General features: G+C 41.4%; 1 protein-coding gene across 1 annotated transcript; it reads left to right on the top strand.

Moving 5' to 3' along the window:
* The first annotated feature begins 809 nt into the window (after positions 1 to 809).
* Positions 810 to 22,191, top strand: rasgrf1 (Ras protein specific guanine nucleotide releasing factor 1). Its single transcript, XM_076089899.1, has 27 exons — positions 810 to 1,085; positions 4,811 to 4,917; positions 5,223 to 5,370; positions 7,502 to 7,594; positions 7,680 to 7,933; positions 9,151 to 9,230; positions 9,383 to 9,576; positions 10,130 to 10,239; positions 10,747 to 10,865; positions 11,421 to 11,581; positions 13,109 to 13,172; positions 13,565 to 13,707; positions 13,844 to 13,926; positions 14,028 to 14,276; positions 15,724 to 16,094; positions 16,184 to 16,303; positions 17,217 to 17,387; positions 17,580 to 17,686; positions 17,973 to 18,085; positions 18,187 to 18,247; positions 20,006 to 20,109; positions 20,205 to 20,289; positions 20,384 to 20,581; positions 20,668 to 20,747; positions 20,838 to 20,955; positions 21,063 to 21,131; positions 22,099 to 22,191. The coding sequence occupies exons 1-27, from the start codon at positions 810 to 812 to the stop codon at positions 22,189 to 22,191; spliced, it is 3,771 nt and encodes a 1,256-aa protein (XP_075946014.1).
* The last annotated feature ends 1,712 nt before the right edge of the window (positions 22,192 to 23,903 follow it).

A 23,903-nucleotide genomic window follows, 5' to 3' on the forward strand; every position in this document is an offset into this window, starting at 1 on the left:
ACACACAGCTTAAATGTAGCATTTAAACTGTGATTCATTAAAGTGAGGCTGAACTGCACCAAAAAAATGATAGGTGATGATAGAGCAGTTTTGATGTGTTATGTAACCACTTTAAAAACTCAAAATATCTACACTTAATATATATTACGTTGTCAGGAAGAATGTGCTGAATGGTAAATGACAGTGATCAGTGAACACGAAAAAAAAAAGGTAAAAATACCTTTTTACCGGAGCCTGTCAAATGGCTGATTTCAATTAAAGACGAAAATTCTCTCTTGAATATCTGTAATTCTCATTGTTTTCTCTTGCATCCCCAGTGCTCAATACTGTAGGCTGAAACTCAATTTAGGCGGCATCTTGTTGAAACGTCCCTGTCCACGGTTCTGAAATCTGCTTTCCCAAGCATGCGTCATGTGACTTCACCCAGCACTGCCTAGCTCAGCACCAAGCCTACTGGTTTCTGGAGATTTCATGTGAGAAAAGGACGAGCCCCGAACCCCTTTCCCTCTCATCTTGCGTTGTTTAGACTGTTTTTTTCCCCCGACCCCCCTTTCTGTCTTTTTTATCGGTCAATGCGCTCGGAGTATGACAAAAGGTTTTAGGATGCTGGATTTGAGCTGCTCGTTTCCTCTCTTTTCACTTAAATGCCAGCACGGTGAATGCGTCGGACAGAGAGGACAAGCCTGCTGCTAGTGGTCCGCATTCAGAAAGTCAACATCTTGTCTTTCTTGATTTTATTTTTCCCTGGAGCGACTTCAGAAGGATGTAACGACCGATCCACCTTGCGCAGCTGAAGTCTCCTCGTCAAAATGCAGAAGGGAATACGACTTAATGATGGTCATGTCACCTACCTGGGGCTTTTGGCGAAAAAGGATGGTACAAGACGAGGGTGCTTGAGCAAAAAGAGCTCAGACAACACGAAATGGCACACAAAGTGGTTTGCTTTGTTACAAAATATGCTCTTTTATTTTGAGAACGAGTCCAGCTCCCGACCCTCGGGATTATACCTGTTGGAGGGATGCATATGCGACAGAGCGCCTTCACCGAAACCTTCACAGTCAGCGAAGGAGTGTTTGGAAAAGCAGGTAAGGAAAGCGTGCGCACACGCACGCACGCACACAAACACAAACTCTCTCTCTCTCTCTCTCTCTCTCTCTCTCTCTCTCTCTCTCTCTCTCTCTCTCTCTCGCACTGCTTCACTGTTTTTCAGGCTTCGTGTTAAAAATATCGACGACGTGCAACACTGAGTGCAGAAATTGTTCCTTTGCCGCAAACGCCTTTGAACTATTTTAGTCCCGAGCAAAGCGCTTTTCTTATGCGTATATTCATTCATTCATATCCAATCGCATCATGACCTCAAATCCAGCGCAGCAGAAATAGCACGAGGTTCCAGACTGCTGTATTGCACGTTATGTAATCCATGCATGGCATTAATGATGAGGTAACAATATTAACACCTAACGGCATTACAGCAGCCCTGGCACTGGGCTATGCAGTGTTTTGCTCCAGGTTGCAAAGCTGAGCTTGATCCTTTTTTTTTTATTGGTGGGATAGTGTTCAGTGGTGCATGAGACGTAAATTGTTTGTGTTCTTATCACAGTGGTGTCTTTGCATCCTGGTTGGTCACACATTGTGCTTTTGACTTTCAGTGATCACATTTGTTATGTTTTAGGGCGGAGAGCGATATACTAATGCTCCTTTCAACAAAACATGCAAAAAAAAGTTGCAGCCCCAAGGTTTCCATCTTGTGGTGAAATGATGAAAATACAGCTGAAGCTGAAGAAACAGCAGGGTGCCTGTGATCAGTCAGCTCTGATCACATCTAGATGACCTGAATGAAGTTCAGTCTAATACTGGATTTTTTTATTTGCAATATACAGGGTTATTAACCACTTTTTATTCGTGGTATCTTCAATGAAGACTCTATCACACATTGTTAAGGTAGCGGAAACATTTAATCCAAAACTACAAATGAAGCATCCACTCGATCTTAAAATATCTCATCTGGCTGCTACTTAAATCAGCAAAGCATGAAAGTGAGAAGTAGAAAGGGTGACATGTCTGTTGACATTGTTATTGTGGATAAACAGTCGAGGAACATAATGCTTTACTGGCTCTGCTCTCTCCCGGCTCTGTGCCTGACTCTGTCGGTAGGGCTGCAATCCAAAGTGAATCCAGGCTCTTCCTGTGAACAGCTGCCTTTGTGCTGATGAAGCAGAATGCAACACACTGGCGAATGTTGTGCTCTCGCAGTTGCTTTCAAGCCACCCAAAATAAACCTCCCTGAAAGAATTTGGATTATGTTTTATTTTTGTCAGCAGTGCTGTTTCCTCTGCAGTTTCCTGTTTTACATGCATACATAGGAAACATGCTGCAAAGAGCCTGATGAATAGATGGTCAGAATTTGTGATCAACTTGAGAGGAGATGCTTGATTGGCTTTGTTCTGTGAGTCCTGTTTGCAGAGAGTAAAAGCACCGAGAAGTGCACAGATAATGAATGTGACGGATGTGACAGGCTGCTGCTGAGTTACCTCTTATTGTAAACAAACAAACATCCTCTTCAAGGACAAATAAGAGTATGAAAATATCTCCTATCCCCACCTGGATTTAGGGTTTTGTGCAAACGTTTTAGCAATCCACCATAATCCCTACATTATATTTATCCTCAAATGCAGTTAGTGTGAAAATGATAATGCGTTTGAGCCCGATGTTTCTATGGCAACCCTTATTTGCATCCTAAAGAATGATGCAGTTGGAAGAGGCGGGGTAGCAGAGATGAGAGAAGTAGTGTGTGTCGCATCTCTCCTATTAATGTGAGCGCTATCTGGGCTAAATGTGCTCCTTGCTGTACCTTGGAGGGGTCAGTGTCCATTTATAGAAAACACAGCTCGCTCTGGAGAAACAGCAGCACTTCGACCAACAACACAAGAAGCTACGGGAGCAAGAGACGGTTGATTTGCTACGAACTGTACTGTGAAACAAAGGATCTGACTAATGTTCTAATAAACTAATAGGTGTGATATTCTAGTGATGTTGGTATAGGGATAAAATAAAGTGCCTGATTAAAAGGAAAGTGGACGCAAGTAGAGTGATTACCCACACGTAGCACTTCAGGGAATATACTACTGTACAGATCTCATTATCTGATTCAGGAAAGCCCTTTTACCGTATTGCAGCAATAAAATTATGCTGCAATTAAACAAGACCAAAGAATTATTCTAATCTAATTAATTATTTACAATTCACTCATATCCACAGCACAGCAAAACTGACAAGTGATTGTTGCCCCCATAACAATAATACTCATGTATCTATATCATAGGTTTTATCAATGTAATTTATCTCTGTTCAGATCAGTAATGATGTTTAAAGGTGCATGACTCAGCCATAAACATAAAGCAGGAAGCAGACAGTGTGCTTAACATTGCCTTACACCACACACTCACCGCGCTCTTAGAGAGATCATGAGGGAAAACTATAACATGCGTGCCTCTCTGCCAGAAATAGATTTTCTTTGACGGTAGGATGAATACCTAATGAATGTGAAGATGGAAGAGCAGTCACCCATGAATAATGATCAGTTGCAGGTTGATAGGCGCCTGTTGAACATCTGCAGGCCAAAGATTAGAGTCTGGTCTCTCTCGGCGCGGCTGGAACCGTCCACAGAAAGATGCCATTTCACTTATGGGAGTTGTGCTATCGTTTTAATCATGGCCCACTTTCTGAGGTCTTCCTTATGTTTTAATAAGCAGTATATGCTATATATAGCTCACATCAAAAAGGCCTTTATAAACACGATGCAAATCTAAGAACTATTACAATTAGAATTAAAGGAAAATTGCATTATAAATGCAGGGGCTTTCCTTGATATGCAAAGTCAATTGTTTCCTATTTGTAATTTGCCGTTTGGACGCATGCTTGCATATAAAATACTAGTACCCACTGTCCAAAACCACAAACACCACTATATTTGATATACTGTAAAGGCAATGTTTGCTCATTGTACATTTATCCAAATAGTTACACCATTTTGTCATCTAACCAGTGATAGCAGCAGTGTTAAATCAATTAGCAATAATATTATTCAAGCAAAAGTACTCAAGCATTATCAGCAAAATCTCATGTAAAAGTATTCATGTTTTTATGCAGAATAGTTCCCTACATACAAGGAAATTCCAAATAGATGTTTTACAATTTGAAAACCCAAAAGTCACCCTATCAATGACTCATACTTGATTTATGAAACTTAGTAAATTAATAGAAAAATTAAATATGTTACTGACAACAAAAATAGCAGTAATATTATTATTGATATTAGCAATAACACTACTTATAACACTACTATTACTACTGATAATAATAATATCAATAATAATAATAATAATAATAATACCTTATTTTCCATCAAGCTTCAGTTGCTAGGAAACAGGTGTCGCACAGTTATGTAATTGGCTGTGGCTCCATCCTCCACGTCTTATGGCATTTCCTCCTGGGAACCACAGACATCCCAGGAACCGATCTGGGGGAGGCTTCCCTCAGTGTGGCCCATCAAGTGTACTGGTGGGCGAGGGAGATGTGGCTTCCCCAGGCCCTGTGTGTGACTTTAAATCAGCCGCTTAATGTCAGCAGCAGAGAGGCAGCGGAACAAACACAAAGACAAAAGCAGTGGAGAAGCTTCACTTAAGCTACTATATAACAGATTTATCTAGAGGGGTATGCAATAATACGTTCTCCTTCCTGTGCAGAACATACAGCATGTCAGATTAATGATAGTCCTGTTGTTTAACAAGAACCCCCTTTTTTGTTTCAGTACTATTTCACCGTCAGCTTCACCCATGAAAATCAAAAGGCGCTCGAGTTACGCACAGAAGATGTAAAGGACTGCGATGAATGGGTGGCTGCAATATCCCACGCCAGGTAAGGGCACACATCAGTGAAATGTGCAGACACGGCAATTAGAAGTTGAATTAGTCAGTCGAGGGTAAGTCATCTCGGTCTGTAGGGGATGTTGCCATGGTTTCATAAGTGGGGTTAAAATGTGAGGAATGACAGAAAAATACTTTGTTCACAAGAAAAAACCTGATTGCTTTGATGTGAGATGAAACTACACACACTGATGTGAAATGAATTACTCAAGCTTGAATTCAAAAACCATGTGTGTGTGTGTGTGTGTGTGTGTGTGTGTGTGTGTGTGTGTGTGTGCGTGTGTGTGTGTGTTACAGTTACAGAAACTTGGCCAACGAGCATGAGACTCTCATGCAGAAGTATCTTCATCTGCTTCAGATCGTGGAGACGGAGAAAACTGTTGCTAAGCAACTTCGACAACAGATAGAAGATGGGGAAATAGAGATCGAAAGGCTTAAGTCAGAGGTAATACTCACTGTGATGCCTTTACGCTGCGGAGTAGCGATGCAAACAAATACGAACACATTATTCAGAGTTCAGCAGATACGAACAGCGTACAAATGTTGCAGTAATATTTGATCCCCCTGTCCCTCGCCTAATTACACAGTTTTCCACCTCTTCTTCTCAGAGTCCAACCTGAGTCAGATCTAAACACACCTTGCTACAATCAGTTGAGTTCACTCTTTACAACGGTGCCAGGATACCTGATGTCCATTGAGGATGAACGTCCATAAATCCGTTTAGGAATCATAGAAAAAATGTTATTCAGGTGTGTTGTCTGTACAGTATGAACAGGAACCGCTAGTAGACAAACCAGCAAGACTTTTGCATGCAGATTTCCCAGAAAGTAAACAAATAGGCTACAGGCTAAAGATCCAGAACATTGATGTTCATTCTCAATTACTTTCACCAGTCCTCACAAGATTTGTTGTGCAGTTCAGGCTGAAGCTCGACTGGTGTTGCACAGGTTTAGTTTTTACACGTATGATTCAATGTTGAAGCCTTGAGCGACTTGAGCTGAAGTTAGGGACTGTCTCAATGCTTCAGATCAACTCAATTATCCTCCCATTTTATAGAAATATACAAGGAGATTTGTGCACTATGGCACAACAACAACAAAATACGTATAAGAAATAAATGGCAGCAGAAAACAATTAATCACCGGATTGTAGATCCAAAAAAACATATTTTTGTGAAATAAACAGATAAAGATAGAAGCCCTGAATCACGTCTCTCAGGAGTATCTGTCTTGGCTATTTTAGCCTTCTGTTGGCGAATGTTTTACCGCAGGGATGTCCAAACTTTTTTCAAAGAGGGCCAGATTTGATAATGTGAAATTGCCCAAGGGTCAACAGTCCCTGCTGACATTATTTTAAACAATACAAGTAGCCTATACATACATTGTTATTTAATCATTTTATTTTCAATGACAGCAAATAGCAACGTAACCAAATGTAAGCATTCATGTATGAACACATCTCAACAACTATTCTGCCTTTCTTTCACATCTTGAAAGTCAGATAACACAAAGAACAAGCCATCTAAAAGCTAATTACATAGAAAGCGATCAATATTCTCACCTCAAGACAATCTTAAATATGACTTAGTGAGGGTAATGAAAAGTTGTCTCACATTTAAGTTCAACACACATGAAACAGGCTAACGAAAAAAAATCAAGTTGTCTCTTAGTATCTGATGATGGCTCTTCAGTGTTACGAGCCAGGCAAACATTAGCAAACTCGGTCTTCTTCTTGGGGCAATTATGTTTTCTGCTATTTTCATAACACAGTCTTTGATAAACTCACCTTCCGTAAAAGGTTTGTCATGTTTGGCAATTACCATGGCCACTTGGTAGCTTACTTTGATGATGTTTTCATGTGAAAAGGACCGCTGCTGTGAGGCCAAGTTATCTTGGAGTTGCTTCACTTTTCTAGCACGGTCGCTCTCTGATAGCTTGTTGTAGCATTAGCATGTTTGGTCTCGTAGTGTCTCTTTACATTATATTCCTTAAACAAGGCAACAGTCTCATGACAAATTAGGCAGACACAGTTGTTTGGGTTTGACATGCAATATCAACACTATCAATAGACTACTGTTCAGGCCAACCACACTCCACTTTGCATCTCCTCTCAGAAACAATGCCTCCAATAAGGCTGTATTCTTCAGATCAAATAACCATTTTACTTTAATGTGCAAATGTGGTGCTTGAAATCAAATGATGTGCTGAATATGCATGAACACGGCGTTATATTGCATCTCTTCTATGAAATGCAATGACAATTAACTCTCACGCCTTCTACAAAGTAAATGGAGACACTTAGCTTCAAACAGTTTAAGGCAGCCTGTTTACCTTTCATCAACATGCAGGACAGTGTGGAACATATTGCATTTAAATGACCAATGTAAATAAATATTGATGCAGCAGTACCAGCCAAGTGAACACAACTAGTTTAGTCAATGTCTCAGTGTTGACAGAGCTCACAGGTCCTGTCCTGGTGACTCAGTCACTTTGTTTACATGCTGGTACAGTAAGTGAGAAGAAGAAAGTGTGTGAGTGGGAATGACTGGTCTTTTTTTGTGGTTGCCTCCGTGGCAGATCTCTGGGCTGCTCAAAGACAATGAGAAGATTCACGCCAGCCCTGCAGCCACCCCAACTGATGACGACTCAGAAATCAAGAAAATCAAAAAAGTAAAGCACATGATTTAAACCTGTTGCTACATTTTTAGAGTATCTTAAGATGCTGGGAAACTAACTACAGCCGTTAAAACTTCAGGTCCAGAGCTTCCTGCGAGGATGGATCTGCAGGAGGAAGTGGAAGACAATCATCCAGGATTACATCCGCTCACCACATGCAGAGAGCATGAGGAAGAGGAACCAGGTGGTGTTCAGCATGTTGGACTCGGAGGCCGAGTACGTACAGCAGCTTCACATCCTGGTGAACAACTTCCTGAGGCCGCTCCGCATGGCAGCCAGCTCCAAGAAACCGTCCATCACCCACGATGATGTCAGCAGCATATTCCTCAACAGGTTGGATCCTCTCGTCCCATAGAGAATATTCATTTGCTTACAAAACGTTATCATCTTAAAGGTACCCCGTGGAGTTCTTTTTCGTAGAGCTATGGAGCAATGTAATTGTGAGTGGATGCACATTTGTTTATATCTTGTGCGTTATTCTACTGATCGTCAGCTGGTGGCAATAACGGGTCAAGAGATATGCCAACACAAGGCAAGAAAAGACTAATGCTAGCTAGCAAACTTATGAAACAATGCAGATTTAAAAACACTTCACAAATTAACTTTTGCAAATGTTTTATGAGAAAGGAAATGCATTCAATACCTTTGACCTCAAGGATACAGACAATGTGTTTCTTGCACGTCTACTTTTACAGTAAGACAAACAACATTTAAAGGGTATAAGACTAAGTGACATGTACTCTATTTCAACCTTAATTTACTATTGATGACCAACATAAGTAAACAAGACCATGAGCGAGAAGAGTCTATTTCTACATAATTATTCTTAATGCTCGTCATTGGTGCCACCGTGTTGGATTCCGAGCAAAATCAGATGAAATCATGCAGGTTTGCCAGAACTCCTTCAGCATAGACTCCAGCAGGGTCTTCGGCAGCGACCAGACCACCGCGGATAGACCAAGATCCGGCTTGGCCACCACCTTCAACCTGCAGTACGAAGCTCCTGTGAGAGGAGGAGAGCTCAGCACCCGGCAGCAGCGTCTCCTCCTCCAGCCAGGAGCAGAGCTTCGCCTCGCTGCTCCTCCGCTTCCTGCTAGAAGCCAACAGAAAATGAAAGTTCCATGTAGTGCAATAGCTTTAATATAAATAAAATTCCTATGAAGAAAGATATGAAGACATCAACAAAGAATAAAGAAATATAATTTCTCTAAACTGAAATTACCCTAAAATGTCAGCTGTATGCTGCATCATCTAGACAAACTTCAAGGTTCCAGATTGAGTTTTGTGTCTTGTTTAGACAAATCTTTGCCAGTAACGCAAACAGTACAATGAAGAGAATAACCTGCATGGGCCCTCATTGGCCTATTCAAAATCCACCCACAGTCCTCCCAGCACGTTCATGCTCAAAACCTGCACACTCGTGTTCTCGTACGCACTACCTGGTGTCAGGGCTTTCCTTTACCACAACTTCACTGGTTGTTGGCAGAATTGATAACACCAACTCTGTATTTGTTTCAGAAGATAATCAGTTTTTCTTTCTTCTTTTTCAGTGAAACTATCATGTTTCTACATCAGATATTTTACCAGGGTCTAAAAGCCAGAATAGCGAGCTGGCCAACATTAGTGCTAGGTAAGAACTGTTTCATGCCTTTTTTCCGATTGTTACCATTTTGAAGCCTGTGCGAAATATCATAAAATGTGATGAGGAAAGACTCCAAAGAAGGAGCCCTCAGTTTTGTTGTGTCATTGTTACAGTATCTTGGTATTGATCTCTCTCTATAGCCGACCTGTTTGACATCCTGCTGCCCATGCTGAACATCTACCAGGAGTTTGTGAGGAACCACCAGTACAGCCTGCAGATCCTGGCTCACTGCAAGCAGAACCGAGACTTTGACAAGCTGCTGAAGCAGTACGAGGCCAAGCCCGACTGTGAGGAGAGGACTCTGGAGACCTTCCTCACCTACCCCATGTTCCAGGTGAGCTCATTTGTCCCACTGATATACACAAGAAATAAAGGCAGGCCCATTTGTTTGCATATTTTCAGTCATGTGTTCTGGCCTCTATTGCCACCATCGCTCGGTGAGGACTTGGCCTCAAAGACCCGCCTTCTTCTTGAGCACTTATTGGCTCTCTCATATTGTAGCATCCCTGACAGAAACGGCAGGCATTTGTCTGCTTTTGCTCAGAATATCCCTGCAGTGTTTTCATGTCTATAAAAAGCGGTTGTTTTTTGGATCTCAGGCTTTAATAATGGCTCCTTTCTGGCCAGGCACGCAGTTTCCTGACAGTCCTCTCTGCTGGGGCCTACTGCAGGCTGTGCTGTGTTGATAATAAATTGTGCTGATGAGTGTAGATTGTGCTCTCCACTGATCTACTTCTCATTAGTGTACGTACACGTCGGCACGTGTGTATTCCTGTGTGTGCGTCTTTGTGTTGTTGTTGTTACATTTATGCATGCATGTAAGCTCTTATATTTGAGTGAGACTCCCCTTTTGCTATCGTGTTGTCTTGCTATTCTGTCTCTGTTAGATTCCCCGCTACATTCTTACACTCCACGAACTTCTGGCCCACACACCCCATGAACATGTAGAGAGAACCAGTCTGGACTACGCCAAATCTAAGCTGGAGGAGCTTTCCAGGTATACCTTCATGTAATAAAAGTAAAAGAGTTGCATGCTGTCTCAAATGAGCGACACCACAAACCACCAGTATGATGATTATCATGTTTTCTGTAATAATGTAGTACGACAAAAAACATTAAAAAAAACATTTTTAGGAGAATTTTAAGTAAATATTGAGTAAATTATTCTTTTTTGACCCATAATAACATGCAGAGGTTGTTGTACTTTAAGCCCCGAGTGGTGCAATGCAAACTGTAAGAGTCAAAAGTCAGGGCAGATTACTTTATTATCTTTATTAAATATTATTTCTCTCATTAGGAATCTGGCCGGACAGTAAGTGGTCAAGTAAATTTAACTGAATTTTTAAAAAAAAATCATGATAAAGTCACAAAATGAACATTTACAGTAATGCTTCTTGTGTTTCCTGCGTTCTTGTGTCATTTATTTGTCTCATGTTTCCTACTGGATCCTATACTCTCCTATATATCTATTGAATCAGAACGATTGAATGTCCCTTTTCCATAGAATCATGCACGACGAAGTGAGCGAGACTGAGAACATCAGGAAGAACCTGGCAATAGAGCGCATGATCGTAGAGGGCTGCGAGATTCTCCTCGACACCAGCCAGACGTTTGTAAGACAAGGTAACAGCTGCCTTCAAGTGCCGTATTTCAGATCCCAGCGAAGAAACCTCCAATTCCACAGAAAAGCAGAGTCGCGGCAGAAGGGGATTTCCTGTCCCTCCTTACCTTTCCGACAGCCTGATCTCACATCTTCAGCCCTGTATTGAGCGGGAAATACTCTGTTTTAAAAAGAAAAACTCTTGCTCTCTCTGGGGAACAATGTGTACTCCTCGTGAGGGTTTCCAAGTGTAATTAGACTGTTCAGAGGCAAACTGATGATGAATCTGGGACTGTAAATGTCACACGTCCCCAACAGGCCTTGATGGATTAGGAAAGGGAAAACAGATATTGTAGATTAGTTAATCCTTAGCATCTCATGTGACTCTACATGTATTCATATATAGAGGAGGGCAAGAAAAGCAATTTGATATTGATTATTTCTTTTTTTCAGTTTCTTTACTCCTTACTTTTTTTTTTCCAAAATCCCTCTGGTCCTTGCTCCTTTTCTACTTATGTGTCTTTCTTCTTTTCTCTTCCCCCTTCTATTCGTACACACTCTTTTATTCCCACATACAGGGTCTCTCATCCAGGTGCCGATGAGCGAGAAGGGCAAGATCACCCGTGGGCGACTGGGCTCTCTGTCCCTGAAGAAGGAGGGGGAGAGGCAGTCCTTTCTCTTCTCCAAGCATTTAATCATCTGCACCAGGGGTTCTGGGGGAAAGCTTCATCTCACCAAGGTGAGCCTGTGCTGCTGAGCTAGCAGTGGAGCTGCTCCTTATTTCAGACATCGCAATCTTACGGCACCGCGAAGAAAGAAAACAGAATCTCTGGGCTAAATTGAACGGATTAATTGACAGGAGATGAAAGCTACAGGGTTAGCGATGTCATGGCTTTTATCAGTGGCAGTGACCGCTGGAGCTCCACGCGCTCATAGCCTGCACACACACACACACACATGCAGGCTCATTGAACATGTTTAAAAGCAGATTGATGTCACTTTGATGTGTGTTATGGAGCGGTTTAGTAGTATTTCTCCACATTACTCAACATTACAAAGGACAATTGATGCTTGGAGTCTAACATGAGACCAAAAAGCTTTCAACTGAAGGCCTTACATACATATAGTTACAGTAAAACTAAGGTCTTCTTGTGAGCACAACATTGACATATCATGACTTTTTAAATTGATATGGCAAGCTTGTTAGCAAACAGTTGCTTATTTATGCATTCAGCAGGAAAACATTATCAATCATCTGAAATCTTAATTCTGGGAGTTTGATTTTGGTCTCTATCAAATCCTGACAGAAATATCTAGCACTTTACTGCTAAATACTCCATATGTTAACCAGCTAATTACTTGTTGTGTCTCTCTTTGGTGCTGAGCAGGTATTTGCACAGTGGGTTCATAGAGCTTGTTCACTGAAAACAGCTAAAAGAGCAGTGAGCGTGAACCAGACAGCGAAACAATGAACTGAAACTCTCTAAAAAGCTCTGTAAAGCCGAGGGGAACTGCAGATTGAGGAGATAGAGCTCATGTTCATTCCCACGAGCGACCCATTTCACTGTCATTTGATACATTATTATAAAAATCTTAATCATAGACTTATAATCCTTAATATTTTCATATTAATACAAAAATATATGATCCGAAATATCTCTCTGTAGATATAATTGTTAGTGGCGGGGTCGGCGATTTCTGCACTAGATTCAAATTGCCTTCACACACACTCAAGGGATTCACAGGAAACAATACACGACTATTATAAATATTATAAAATGATTATATTACTATTATAAAAAACGAAAAGACACAAGGGTTTGTGGCAGTGGCCCATTCTGCAGCTGCTGCACCACAACAGGACCTATTATGTCCAAAAGTGCAAAATGCAAGTGTTAAATTTGTTAAACTGCCCAGCTCTTGTTCTGTGACTTTGTGCTACGTTTGATGGCTGCAGGGATTAAACCAAACTTCCTTTTGTTTGTTTTACATGAAGGTAATTACAAGTCCCAATGGCATTAGCTTACAGTAAAGAAGTAATAAAAAAACATGTGTGGGGTCAACCGTGTCTTTTGAATGTATTTAGATGGTAGATATGCTGCTGAGCCATTTTCTCAATAATATATAAATATATAAAGTTCACAGTCAACAGTCAGCAGTCAATTGACTGATGAACCTTGTATGAACTTTGTAGTCTAAATGCACATTTTGAGTCAAAAAAAGGTTGAAGGGATGAAACTAAATATATATTGTATGTTGTTTTCAGAATGGAGTAGTCTCGCTTATAGACTGCACTCTACTGGAGGACCCTGAGGGGACGGATGATGAGTGTGAGTGTTTTATTCATACTGCAGCTTACAGAAATATGCATCATATGTACCATGTGTGCTAATGTATATAATGTATGATTACAAGATTGTGACAGAATGTATTAATATTTTACAATTCATATTTGGAACAATTGAAAAAGTGCTTCAGAGGCAGGCAGTGCCACTAGAAACTAATACAGACTTTAAACAAATAAATAAATAAATGTCAAATGATGACTGATTTCCCCTATTTTTAGCCAAATGTTGACATTTGGCTTGGTCTAATATTAGTTTCTTGTTGCAGTAATACAGTGTAAACACTTGAATGGTTGCTTTTTTATGTCTTTACTGTTTACGTCCACGAATTTATAGAGAAAATGACATCTAGTTATGTCTTTGTGTTCGCCTCAAAGCCAAATCAGACAAGAGCGGCCAGGACATGGAGCACCTGGACTTCAAGATTGTCGTGGAGCCAAAGGACAGCCAGTCATTCACAGTCATCCTGGTGGCCTCCTCGAGGCAGGAGAAGTCTGCATGGACCAGTGACATCAGCCAGGCACGTCAACACGCATCACAGTCTCCAGCAGTCAGACGAGAAGCAGAGGATGTCGGCAGAAAGCCTGCACGTAACAGAACTCACTAACAATTTCCTCTGTCCTCTTTGTTTACTTCTACTGCTTCATGTCCCACAGTGCATAGACAACATCCGCTGCAATGGGCTGATGATGAACGCCTTCGAAGACAACTCCAAAGTCACAGTGCCACAGATGATCAAGTAAGCCTTATTCTTATTTACAGTTTATGTATCTCTTTGCAGCTTTTTTTCCCGCATTTATTTCGAATTTTGTTCAAAACATTTTTTTATTTTCTGAGCAGGTCAGATTCAAGTCTGTACTGCGATGACGTGGACATCCGCTTCAGTAAGATGATGAACTCCTGCAAGGTGCTGCAGATCCGCTACGCCAGCGTTGAGCGCCTGCTGGAGAGACTGACTGACCTCCGTTTCCTCTCCATCGACTTCCTCAACACCTTCCTGCACTCCTATCGCGTGTTCACAACCGCCGAAGTGGTGCTAGACAAACTCATCACCATCTACAAGAAGCCCATCAGTGCCATCCCTGCTCGGTGAGTCATGTTACATGTGGAAAGATTTGAATGTTGCGAGGTTGCTGTAACAATAGACAAACAAATTTTATTAAATATGCTTTGCATCCCTCCAGACTTTATGCTGCATGAAGATGAAACTGATCTATAATGATGTGAAGCTTTGTCGTCCTCTCATCAATGCAAGGAATGTGCAAGAGCCAAGGAGCTAACAAGTTGAACTTTTAGGTTTAACTGCAGCGATACAACTTGTTTCCTTGTTTATACTGTAGGTTAGTTTCACCTGAGGAATCTCACTTCAGACATGAAGGCGGTATGCTCTGACAAACAGCATAAAACAACAATAAGTCAACAACCTGGAGATGTTACTGACTGAGGAGATGACTTCAGGAAAACAACATCCATATGAATAATACATTTTGAAATGGTCACATGATGGATGACCATGTGTGAAATTAGTTGGTTGTGGTGTGTGTTGTAGACAGACAGACAGATAGATAGATCGATAGATAGATGACTGTGTCCTTTCTTATTCGTTTCTTGCAAGTCTTTACAGAGGTAAATTTATATTTAGCATGGTTAGGAGTGTAAAGAGTGAGTCTGGTGTTCAGGGATATTTGTTTTGTGCGTTCCATGTGACATAATTCGTGTTCACATAATGTATGTGACACTGGAGCAGTGAAGTCCAGTGATCTTCGAAGTCTTCGAAGCTTTGTGTCAGCATATGGGAAGTTTGATTTGTTGCTTAATGTGAGCAAAGAAAAGCAGCAGATGGAGCAGTATATGAAGACAGGCTCTAGGATGCTTCAGTATCCCTGTTTGTGTGTGTATTTATGTGTGTGTTCAGTGATCAAAGGCAGTAATTGGGTCCAGTCTCTCCTGCCTGCCTGGGAGCGTCTCAACTGGGCTCTGTCGCTCTATGGCAACCAACCTCGGTGCTGCAGGACCCCACCCTCCCCTCCTCCCTCTCCTTGTCTGCAAAGATCCATAGTGTGAAATATTAACGAAGTGTTGCAGTGGGGCTAACTCACCGCTCCGCAGGGCTAGAGCGAAGGCCCCCACTGTGGGGTGCAGATCACGGGGAGCTCCCCATGCCCACGCCCTGCAGCATGCTCTCCCGTGGCGCTTGTCATGTCACTGTGAGACACCTACACTTGGCTGCTTGTGTCAGCAGTGGCCATGCGCACTATCACTCGGTGTGCTATTTATGGGAACCCGTGAGGTCGCCAGGAGGGTGGCAGGGAGTGGGAGAGGTTTTCTGCAACACTGCAGCTTGTATCCTGCTCTAAAACAACGAGACACGGCTGCAAATAGACTTCTGGTTGCTGGGATTACTTGGGTTGCATACATTATTTAGGAGGTGTTGTGTATTTAGTTAAGCTTTTAAAACAGAGAATAGTTACCACATATCAAAGAAAAATATTCCGATGTCCTTAATTCAAATGCATATATCTTCCCCTTGATGCAGGTCCCTGGAGTTATTCTTTGCCAGCACTCAGAACAGTAAACACTTGTATGGAGAGCCTCCCAGCTCCCCCAGAGCCAGCAGAAAGTTCTCCTCCCCACCTCCTCTCGCTATCGCCAAGAATTCATCCCCAAACCGCCGGCGCAAGCTCTCCCTCAACATCCCCATCATCACTGGGGGCAAAGCTCTCGACCTGGCTGCCCTCAGCTGCTCCTCAAATGGCTATGCAAGCATGTACTCATCCATATCCCCATTCAGCAAGACCACCTTGGACATCAACAAACTGTACGTGTCCAGTCCCGTCTCGAGCAAAATCTCTGATGAGGGAGAGGACAAGAAGGACAAGGTGGAGGATACATCAGTGAGCAAACAAGGTAGGTCAGCAGGAGCCAACCATCACCAAAGTATTGCAATTTTGATTTTCAGGAATTATGTTTGTATTGATCATTTTATTATGATACAGATCTCTCTGTACGAGAAGAACGTGACAATGATCCAAACCAGAGTGATGAAGTGGACCCAGAAGCCTCTCCCACCAAATCACCAACCACCCCAAAAAACATCAAATGCAAAAACTCCACAGGTACATTGTGTCCTAAACATGTGCAGTGATATAATTACGACGGTCTACACCAACATGCCACCAATCCAATGCACCAGCCAGTTCCACACTTATTAGATCCCTCTGCACTATTATTTTCTGTCCACAGTAACAGACTAAATAATAAAAACAACACGTGGAGCTGAATTTTTATTTTATTTTATTTTTATTGTTAGGTTTGTAAAAAGGCCACAATTTGCTGTCTGCAAGTTGTGGAATGGTTTGTTTTGCACGGAAATTGATGCTCTCACTTTGCATAAGTCAGTTGATTTATATGTCTTCCGCAAAAACAAACTTCAAATGAAATAATGAACTGGTTGATGGTTATGCTCATGTGGGGAAAGCCAATGCTTGGCTTCAGTAGGTGTTAGGGAAACTTGTGTCATAGCAACTACATAAAGAGCGTGTTTTCCCTTCCGCCCCCACTAATGAGGCTGTTTCACTGGAGCCAAGATTATCTCTGGCTTCTAAATCTCATGACAAAATCACACAATGGAGTTTAAAGCAACCTATTGTGTGAAGTAAAGAATTAACTGAAATTGCGAAGCAGCGAGTGCTTAGCTGCTTATGATCAGTCTATGTTCTCAGGATTTAAACATAGCAGACTGCAGAGAATCTGTTGATTCCTCTGTTATGCTGATATTTGGTGGCTATATTTAGCTGCAACCATCTTGAATACCAAAGCCTCTTGTAAAGGAAAGTCTGGAGGGAAACTGTTATGTTGGCTTGTAGTTCCCCCTAGTGGATGTTTGTACAACAAGAAGCAGATCATTCTGCAGTCACTACAGATTCAGTTAAACTCAGTAATATGAACAATATATTACCAACACTTTTCTGTAAATGTGTGTTGTCTGAAAGGGTTGTTCTCTTTTTCTGTATTTGTGCCTCCCTGTAGAGTTCTCCCTGTTTTCCTACAACAATGGCATGGTGATGTCCTCGTGTCGAGAGCTGGATAACAACCGCAGTGCCCTGTCCGCTGCCTCCGCCTTTGCTATTGCTACAGCTGGAGCCAATGAGGGCACACCTACCAAGGAAAAATATCGCCGGATGTCTCTCGCCAGTACTGGTACAAACATCTATTCACTTTATAGGGCTAGGCTCCGCTACAGGTGAACATAATGGTTGTGTTAAAACTGCACCATGTCAGGTCAACTGATTTATGGGTTCAAAAAATGTTGATGATCTTCGTTGCCAAAGCTGTAATGTGTCACAGCGACGAGAGTTTGATGTAGAAACTCACTTGATATGTTTTCTGCAGGTTTCCCAACGGATCAGAGAAATGGAGACAAAGAGTTTGTGATCAGACGAGCAGCGACCAACAGAGTCTTGAATGTCCTGAGGCACTGGGTGTCCAAACACTCTCCGGTAAAGCATCCCCAACACAGATATAGGCACAGTTCATATCCTGCTGGAACACTGCCATAGTTTACAAATGCATATACTGATTTCATTGCATAATAAATTGCACAGAGACACCTTTCTTTGAGGACTGTTTGTCAATAACAGATGAAGTTGACAAGAAAACTGAGCAAGAATTGGTTTAATGAAAAACTAAGCACATTTTAAAATGAAATCTCAAATCACAAGTTGGTGATTGATGATAACATAGTTTTTAGGCCACATGGTTGTGTGCTGTCTGTTGCTTTTCCAGGACTTTGAGAGCAACAATGAGCTGAAGACAAAAGTTATTGCCTTCCTGGAGGAAGTGATGCATGACCCTGAGCTGTTGACCCAGGAGAGGAAAGCAGCAGCCAACATCATCAGGTACTGTTATGTGCAGTTTGATTGTGGGATTATTATAACCACCCAAAATTTGAAAGAAAAAATATCCTGTACATACTTCAGAGCTTGACCTCTTTTTTCAGGACTCTAACTCAGGAAGACCACGGTGACAATCAGATCACCCTTGAAGACGTGACACAACTGGTGAGTGAAGTCCTCTGTCAATTAATGTTTAGTGTGGTTTTAAAACTACTGAAGACAAAATTGTAAAAAGTGAAAATGAAAAAAAGCAAATGTATGCAAATTATTACAGGTCAACTAGAAGTGCACACATTAGAGCTACTTATTTTCATTATTGATTAATCAGACAAAGATTTTCTCAATTAATACCCTTAAGTGACCTCTCCAAATGCCTTTTTTTTTTAAAACTACAGTCCAAAATCCCAAAATATTTGGTTTACTATCACAGAAGATTAAGAAGGCCAAGAAATATTCATATTTGCAAGGCTGGAAACAGAATCTCTGTTCTTAAAAAATGTCATGATCAATTCTTTAAATTGCTGCAGATTAATTTTATGTCACTCAACTTCTAATTAATCGACAAGTTGTTTGAGCTCTAATCCACATCAACTAAAAAGTAGATTTGTCTAATTTGGACATTTCTCTACCCAAAGAAAGTCCTTCCATTTATCCATTATCTTTACCCGGGGGCAGGTTGTGCGGGGCAGCAGGCTTAGAAGGGTAATCCAGATGTTCCTCCACCCAGCAATGTTTTTCAGCTATTCCTGGGGAACCCCAGGCCAAACGTGATCAATAATCCCTCCAGCAAGTTCTGGATCTACCTCTGGGTGTTGGATGTGCCCAAAAAAAATCATAGGAAGGTGTCAAGTAGATCACTTGTCCATCTAACGCTTCATTTGAGCCTCACTCGTGAACAAGAACCCGAGATACTTGAACTCCCTCGCTTGGGGCAGTCAATCTCTCCCAACACATAGGGCGCAATCCACCATTTTCTGGCAGAGAGAAATGGCCTCAGACTTGGAGGTACTGACTCTCATCCCGACCTCTTTAAAACTCACTTGTAAACCGCCTCAGTGCATGCTGGAGGTCATGCTCTGATAGAGTCAACAGAACCACATCACCTGCAAAGGTCCCCAACACTCTCCTTCCTGTGCCTTGAGATCCTGTCCATGAAAATCACAAGCAAAATTGGTGACAAGGGACAACGCCAGTGGCCAACATGCACTGGAAACGTGTTGAAACAGATCCACTGTTCCACGGCAAGGACAGAATCTGCATCCTCCGTGACCTGACCAGTCGGTTGGAGCCTTATTTCCAGCACCGTAGAATAAACTTTCCTGGAGAGGCTGATCAGTGTGATAACCTGATAATTGGAGCATATCTCCTCTCCTGCTTTGCTGCTGGGGAGCTTTTTGACTACCTCAGCGACCCCTGCCAGGATTATGGATGGATCTTCCCCTGAGTTTTCTTACTCTGCTTCCTCCACACAAGACAAGTTGGTCAGGTTCAGGAGGTCCTCAAAGAGCTCAAGTTCGCCTGCCCTGCTGAACACAGCCTGAGCAAAGTCCTGCTTTACCTTTTAGAGTCATCTAACGGTTTGGCAGAGCTCCCTTGAGGCCAACCCAAAGTCCTTCTCCATAGTCTCCCTGAAGTCTTCCCACACCCAGGTTTTTGCTTGGGTAGAGTCCAGCCCCTTTCCAGAAATTTGGCTCCAGAGCTAGTGCTATGCGTTGAGGTGAGTCCAAATACATCTAGTTGATACCGCTACACCTCCTGCATCAGCTCAAATCCCTTTTCCCAGCAGAGGGGTGACATTCTACGTCCCTAGAGCCAGTGTGCGATGCCAGGGGTCGGCTGAACCATTGCCCAGTATAAAAAAAACTTTGTGCCAAGTTGCTTGATACAATTTTGATTGTTTTCGGGCTGTTTTGTTTCTACTAGATGGGTGAAGGGAAGTTTGAGCACTTTGAGAGTCACTCTGCGTTGGAGATCGCAGAACAGCTCACTCTGCTGGACCACCTGGTGTTTAAGGTCATCCCATATGAGTGAGTGCCATCACGACTCAGCTGTACATGTCTGTAGCCAAGAAGAACACATGGACCAATCCAGTGTTCACATTTCATTTTCAATCTGTTAACAGGGAATTCTTTGGACAAGGCTGGATGAAGAACGACAAAAATGAGAAGACGCCGTACATCATGAGAACAACAAAGCACTTCAATGATGTATGTTCCAATCAACAAGCCCCTTACACATCTTCTGTATTCGTCATTGTCAAATGATAATATTGAGTATTTGTTTCTCTCTTTCCTCTGCAAGATAAGCAACCTTATTGCCACAGAGATCCTGCGCTGTGATGACGTGGTCACTCGAGTGTTGGTCATAGAGAAATGGGTGGCTGTAGCAGACATCTGCCGCTGTCTCCACAACTACAACGCCGTGCTCGAGATCACCTCCTCCCTCAACCGCAGCTCCGTCTTCCGTCTCAAGAAGACCTGGCTCAAGGTTTCCAAGCAGGTGTGTATCTCCCTAAGTATTGTTTGTTAAGCTTTTTTTTCCTAATGTTCTTCCTGCTATCATTAATTGTGTTCCCTTTCTTCTAGACAAAAGCATTGATTGACAAGCTGCAGAAGCTGGTCTCATCAGAGGGGAGGTTCAAAAACCTGAGAGAGGCTTTGAAGAAGTGAGTTCAGTTCAAGGACATAGTTTTGTACTGGATCAATACAGCAAGCTTGCAGTACAAGTGGATGATGTGTGTGTTTTTTCCCACCAGCTGTGATCCTCCCTGTGTGCCCTATCTGGGGATGTACCTCACAGACCTGGCTTTCATTGAGGAGGGAACGCCAAACTACACCGAAGACAACTTGGTCAACTTCTCAAAGATGAGAATGGTGAGATATTCGGTGTCCTGATGCATGAGAGAGTTTGTGCAAGTGTGTGTTTTAGTTGTGTGTGTGTTCAGAATTGAATATCCTGTTTCTTATGTGTTTTTTTTCAGATTTCTCACATCATCAGAGAAATCAGGCAGTTTCAGCAAACAGCATACAAGATTGACCTGCAACCAAAGGTAAATGAATAACAAAACTGTAAACAGCCTTTCTGGCTTGTGACACGTTAAGAAAAGCTGTAACAAATGCAGAGGCCAAGTGCTCAATCCATTTCACAAGCACCTGTAGTGGGTCAAGAGGAACTTACGGTTCTTTTGAAGCGCTGATCACAGACATTTGCTGCTCAGGCACTCTTTAGGAGAGCAAGAAGAAGAGGTCAATCCAATTTTATTTATGCAGCACAATATCACAAATTTGCCTGAATGGATTTCACAATGTCTACAGCTTATGACACCCTCTATCCTTAGTCCCTAGACTTTCTTTGTTATATTAATTGCCTTGATTTCATCAGACATGTTGGTTTCAAACACTTTTAACCTCAAAAGCAGAAAAATTTAAAATGAACCTAGTAAAAAACATTCTTCTTAATTTGTTTTATTTTAAAACTTTTCAGGAGGCCTAAAGAGAAAATGGTCAAAAAATAGACCTGTTTTGTTTTCTGTACTATGTGTTGTAACCACTTGGTGGTGGTGCTGACATCCTGACCAAGTTTTGCAGGAGCAACTAGAAAGATCGTGAGAGAATAAGAAGAATAGGAAATCTGAAAATATGTTATGCACTTATGCTACATAAATTAGAATTTGTTTTTTTTTACAATTCTCAAATTTTTGTTTTATATGTGAGTTGATGGATAGTTTTCTTTTTCAGCCCTTTAAAAACTTAATCAAAAATATCTTTATAAATTAAAATAGCTCATTAGATGACCTGGTGATAACCTTTAGACGTATGATACCGATGATGATGCGCTACACGTAGTCATCGCCTTATTTAATGGGGTCACAAACCAAAATGCTGGCAACCACTTACATAGACAATCAACAATCTTTGCTGCCTTAGCTATTTTGTGTTGTTTGAAAAGTGTGAAGATTCATTTCGATGAAGGGAGATTTCTTAAACTTGGTTTTGTTTTGTCTTTTAATCTTCCAGGTAGCCCAGTATCTACTGGACAATAGCTTTGTTCTGGATGAAGAAAGCATGTACGAGGCCTCACTCAGAATTGAGCCTAAAGTGCCCAACTGATGGGGAAGTTGGTCCTCCACATTATTTCCTCTGTTAATATTACACATCAGTTAACAAACGCATCAACTTTTGTATAGTTGTACATGTTTAAGATATTTGCTCTTCTGTACAGTAGATGTTTAAGGTTGTTTGATGACACAAAACCTTTCAGTGTATATTTTTTGTTTGTTACTGTTGCCATGATGCCACTTGCTTTGAGATTTCTTTTTTAATTTCTTTGGGGTATTTCAAGCATAATAACAGAGGTCCCTTTGCCTGCACATAACTGTGTCTTCTTAGTGACCAATGACATTATTTTGCATCATCTCATACTGTGTTGACTTTGCACTTTCTGAGCACTCGTGCTGCTGGCCGTTGTTCTCTTTGCCTGAGTTTCATCGATGAGTTTCTCTGCAACCAATGTAGCATTGTAAAAATGTAACCGCGTCAAATCAGGTAAAAGAGCCCAGAGAATATAGCTGGCTTTAAAGATATGGAACAATGATCAGTGGAGATAACAGCGAGGTACCAGAAGCATAACTGTCTCTATGCTTCCCAAAAACAAGAGGGATTTATTTTTTAATTTGTGCTGACTACTCGAAATTCAGAGGTTCCCAACCGTTTTTTTTGCCCTGCGGACCATTTATTTTTAGTGACAGTATCATTGTGGACCAGCCCAATGGGACGGACCGGGGATGAAACCTAAAGGATAAACAAATAGTTACGAATACCACTTTATAAAACAACTAATACTGAACGAGTGCTCATTGTGATGATGAAAAAAAGGTTACCTCACATACTCATAAACTTTTTTAAATAAGTGTCTACAGCTATAGCAGCTCTGAGAGGCTTTACTTAATGCTAACATACTTATGTTCATTATCTTTGTTTAGTATGATAGCATGCTAACATTTGCTAACATTTGCAATCCATAAAATAGCTGTTGTCATGCTGCTTTCACAGCAAAAAAAAAATCTATTTATTGTTGGTTAGAACATGACGGGGCTGATGACTGATGACATTTATAATTATGAAGATTTTTTTGCAGAATCACACCGTTTCTTCGCTCCTCAGTTGCAAATTTTCCAAGGGCCGGTTACAGTCCGCAGAGGGCGGGAACCTCTGCTCTAAAACACTTCCTCAATAACCTAAAATCGAGACTATTTGAAGTGTCTTTATTTATTGTCAAGCAATACACTCTTCCTCTTAGCCTCTTGTCACACAAGGTACCCAAACTCACCTTAGTTTATTTGATCTAATCAGTGATAAAGAGAGATTACATCTCTTTAGATTGTTGTGATTTAAAGTGAAGCATTAGACATCTGAATTTACCGTTACACTTCAAATATACCGATACAGTACAGTGAATTCTACCTATGTTTAAATTTCTTGTTTTTTGGATTTTAGTTATTAAACTCGTAAAAAAAAGATCACATGCGTTGGAAAGTGTTGTACCTTCAGGTTTGGCGATGATTCTGTCGAGTAAAAGGTTTTGCTCCTCTGTAATTAAAAGACAATCTGTCCTTTTTGCTGTTCCAGTGATTGTGGAACGTGACTGTATATCACTCTGTTATATGCATTGCTGTTTAAAACTATGATAAAAACGTATGTGAATGACCTCTGCCTGCAGCATTCAAACACTATTTTTGTAGTAGTATAAGAGAGAGTGAACTGCTCTTTATATGAAAATGGGAAAGTATTTTGTACTTTGTTGTTATTTCACCTCACTGAGA

Source organism: Anarhichas minor, unplaced genomic scaffold, assembly GCF_050575085.1.
Source record: "Anarhichas minor isolate MPS153535 unplaced genomic scaffold, ASM5057508v1 ptg000011l, whole genome shotgun sequence".
Classification (NCBI taxonomy): domain Eukaryota; kingdom Metazoa; phylum Chordata; class Actinopteri; order Perciformes; family Anarhichadidae; genus Anarhichas; species Anarhichas minor.

Excerpts from the sequence above, each read along its gene's own strand:
- rasgrf1 (XM_076089899.1), top strand. The coding sequence starts at position 810 with ATGCAGAAGGGAATACGACTTAATGATGGTCATGTCACCTACCTGGGG. Across the intron at positions 9,577-10,129 it reads TCACCTACCCCATGTTCCAG|ATTCCCCGCTACATTCTTAC; the intron begins GTGAGCTCATTT and ends TGTCTCTGTTAG. Across the intron at positions 14,277-15,723 it reads ATCAGTGCCATCCCTGCTCG|GTCCCTGGAGTTATTCTTTG; the intron begins GTGAGTCATGTT and ends CCCTTGATGCAG.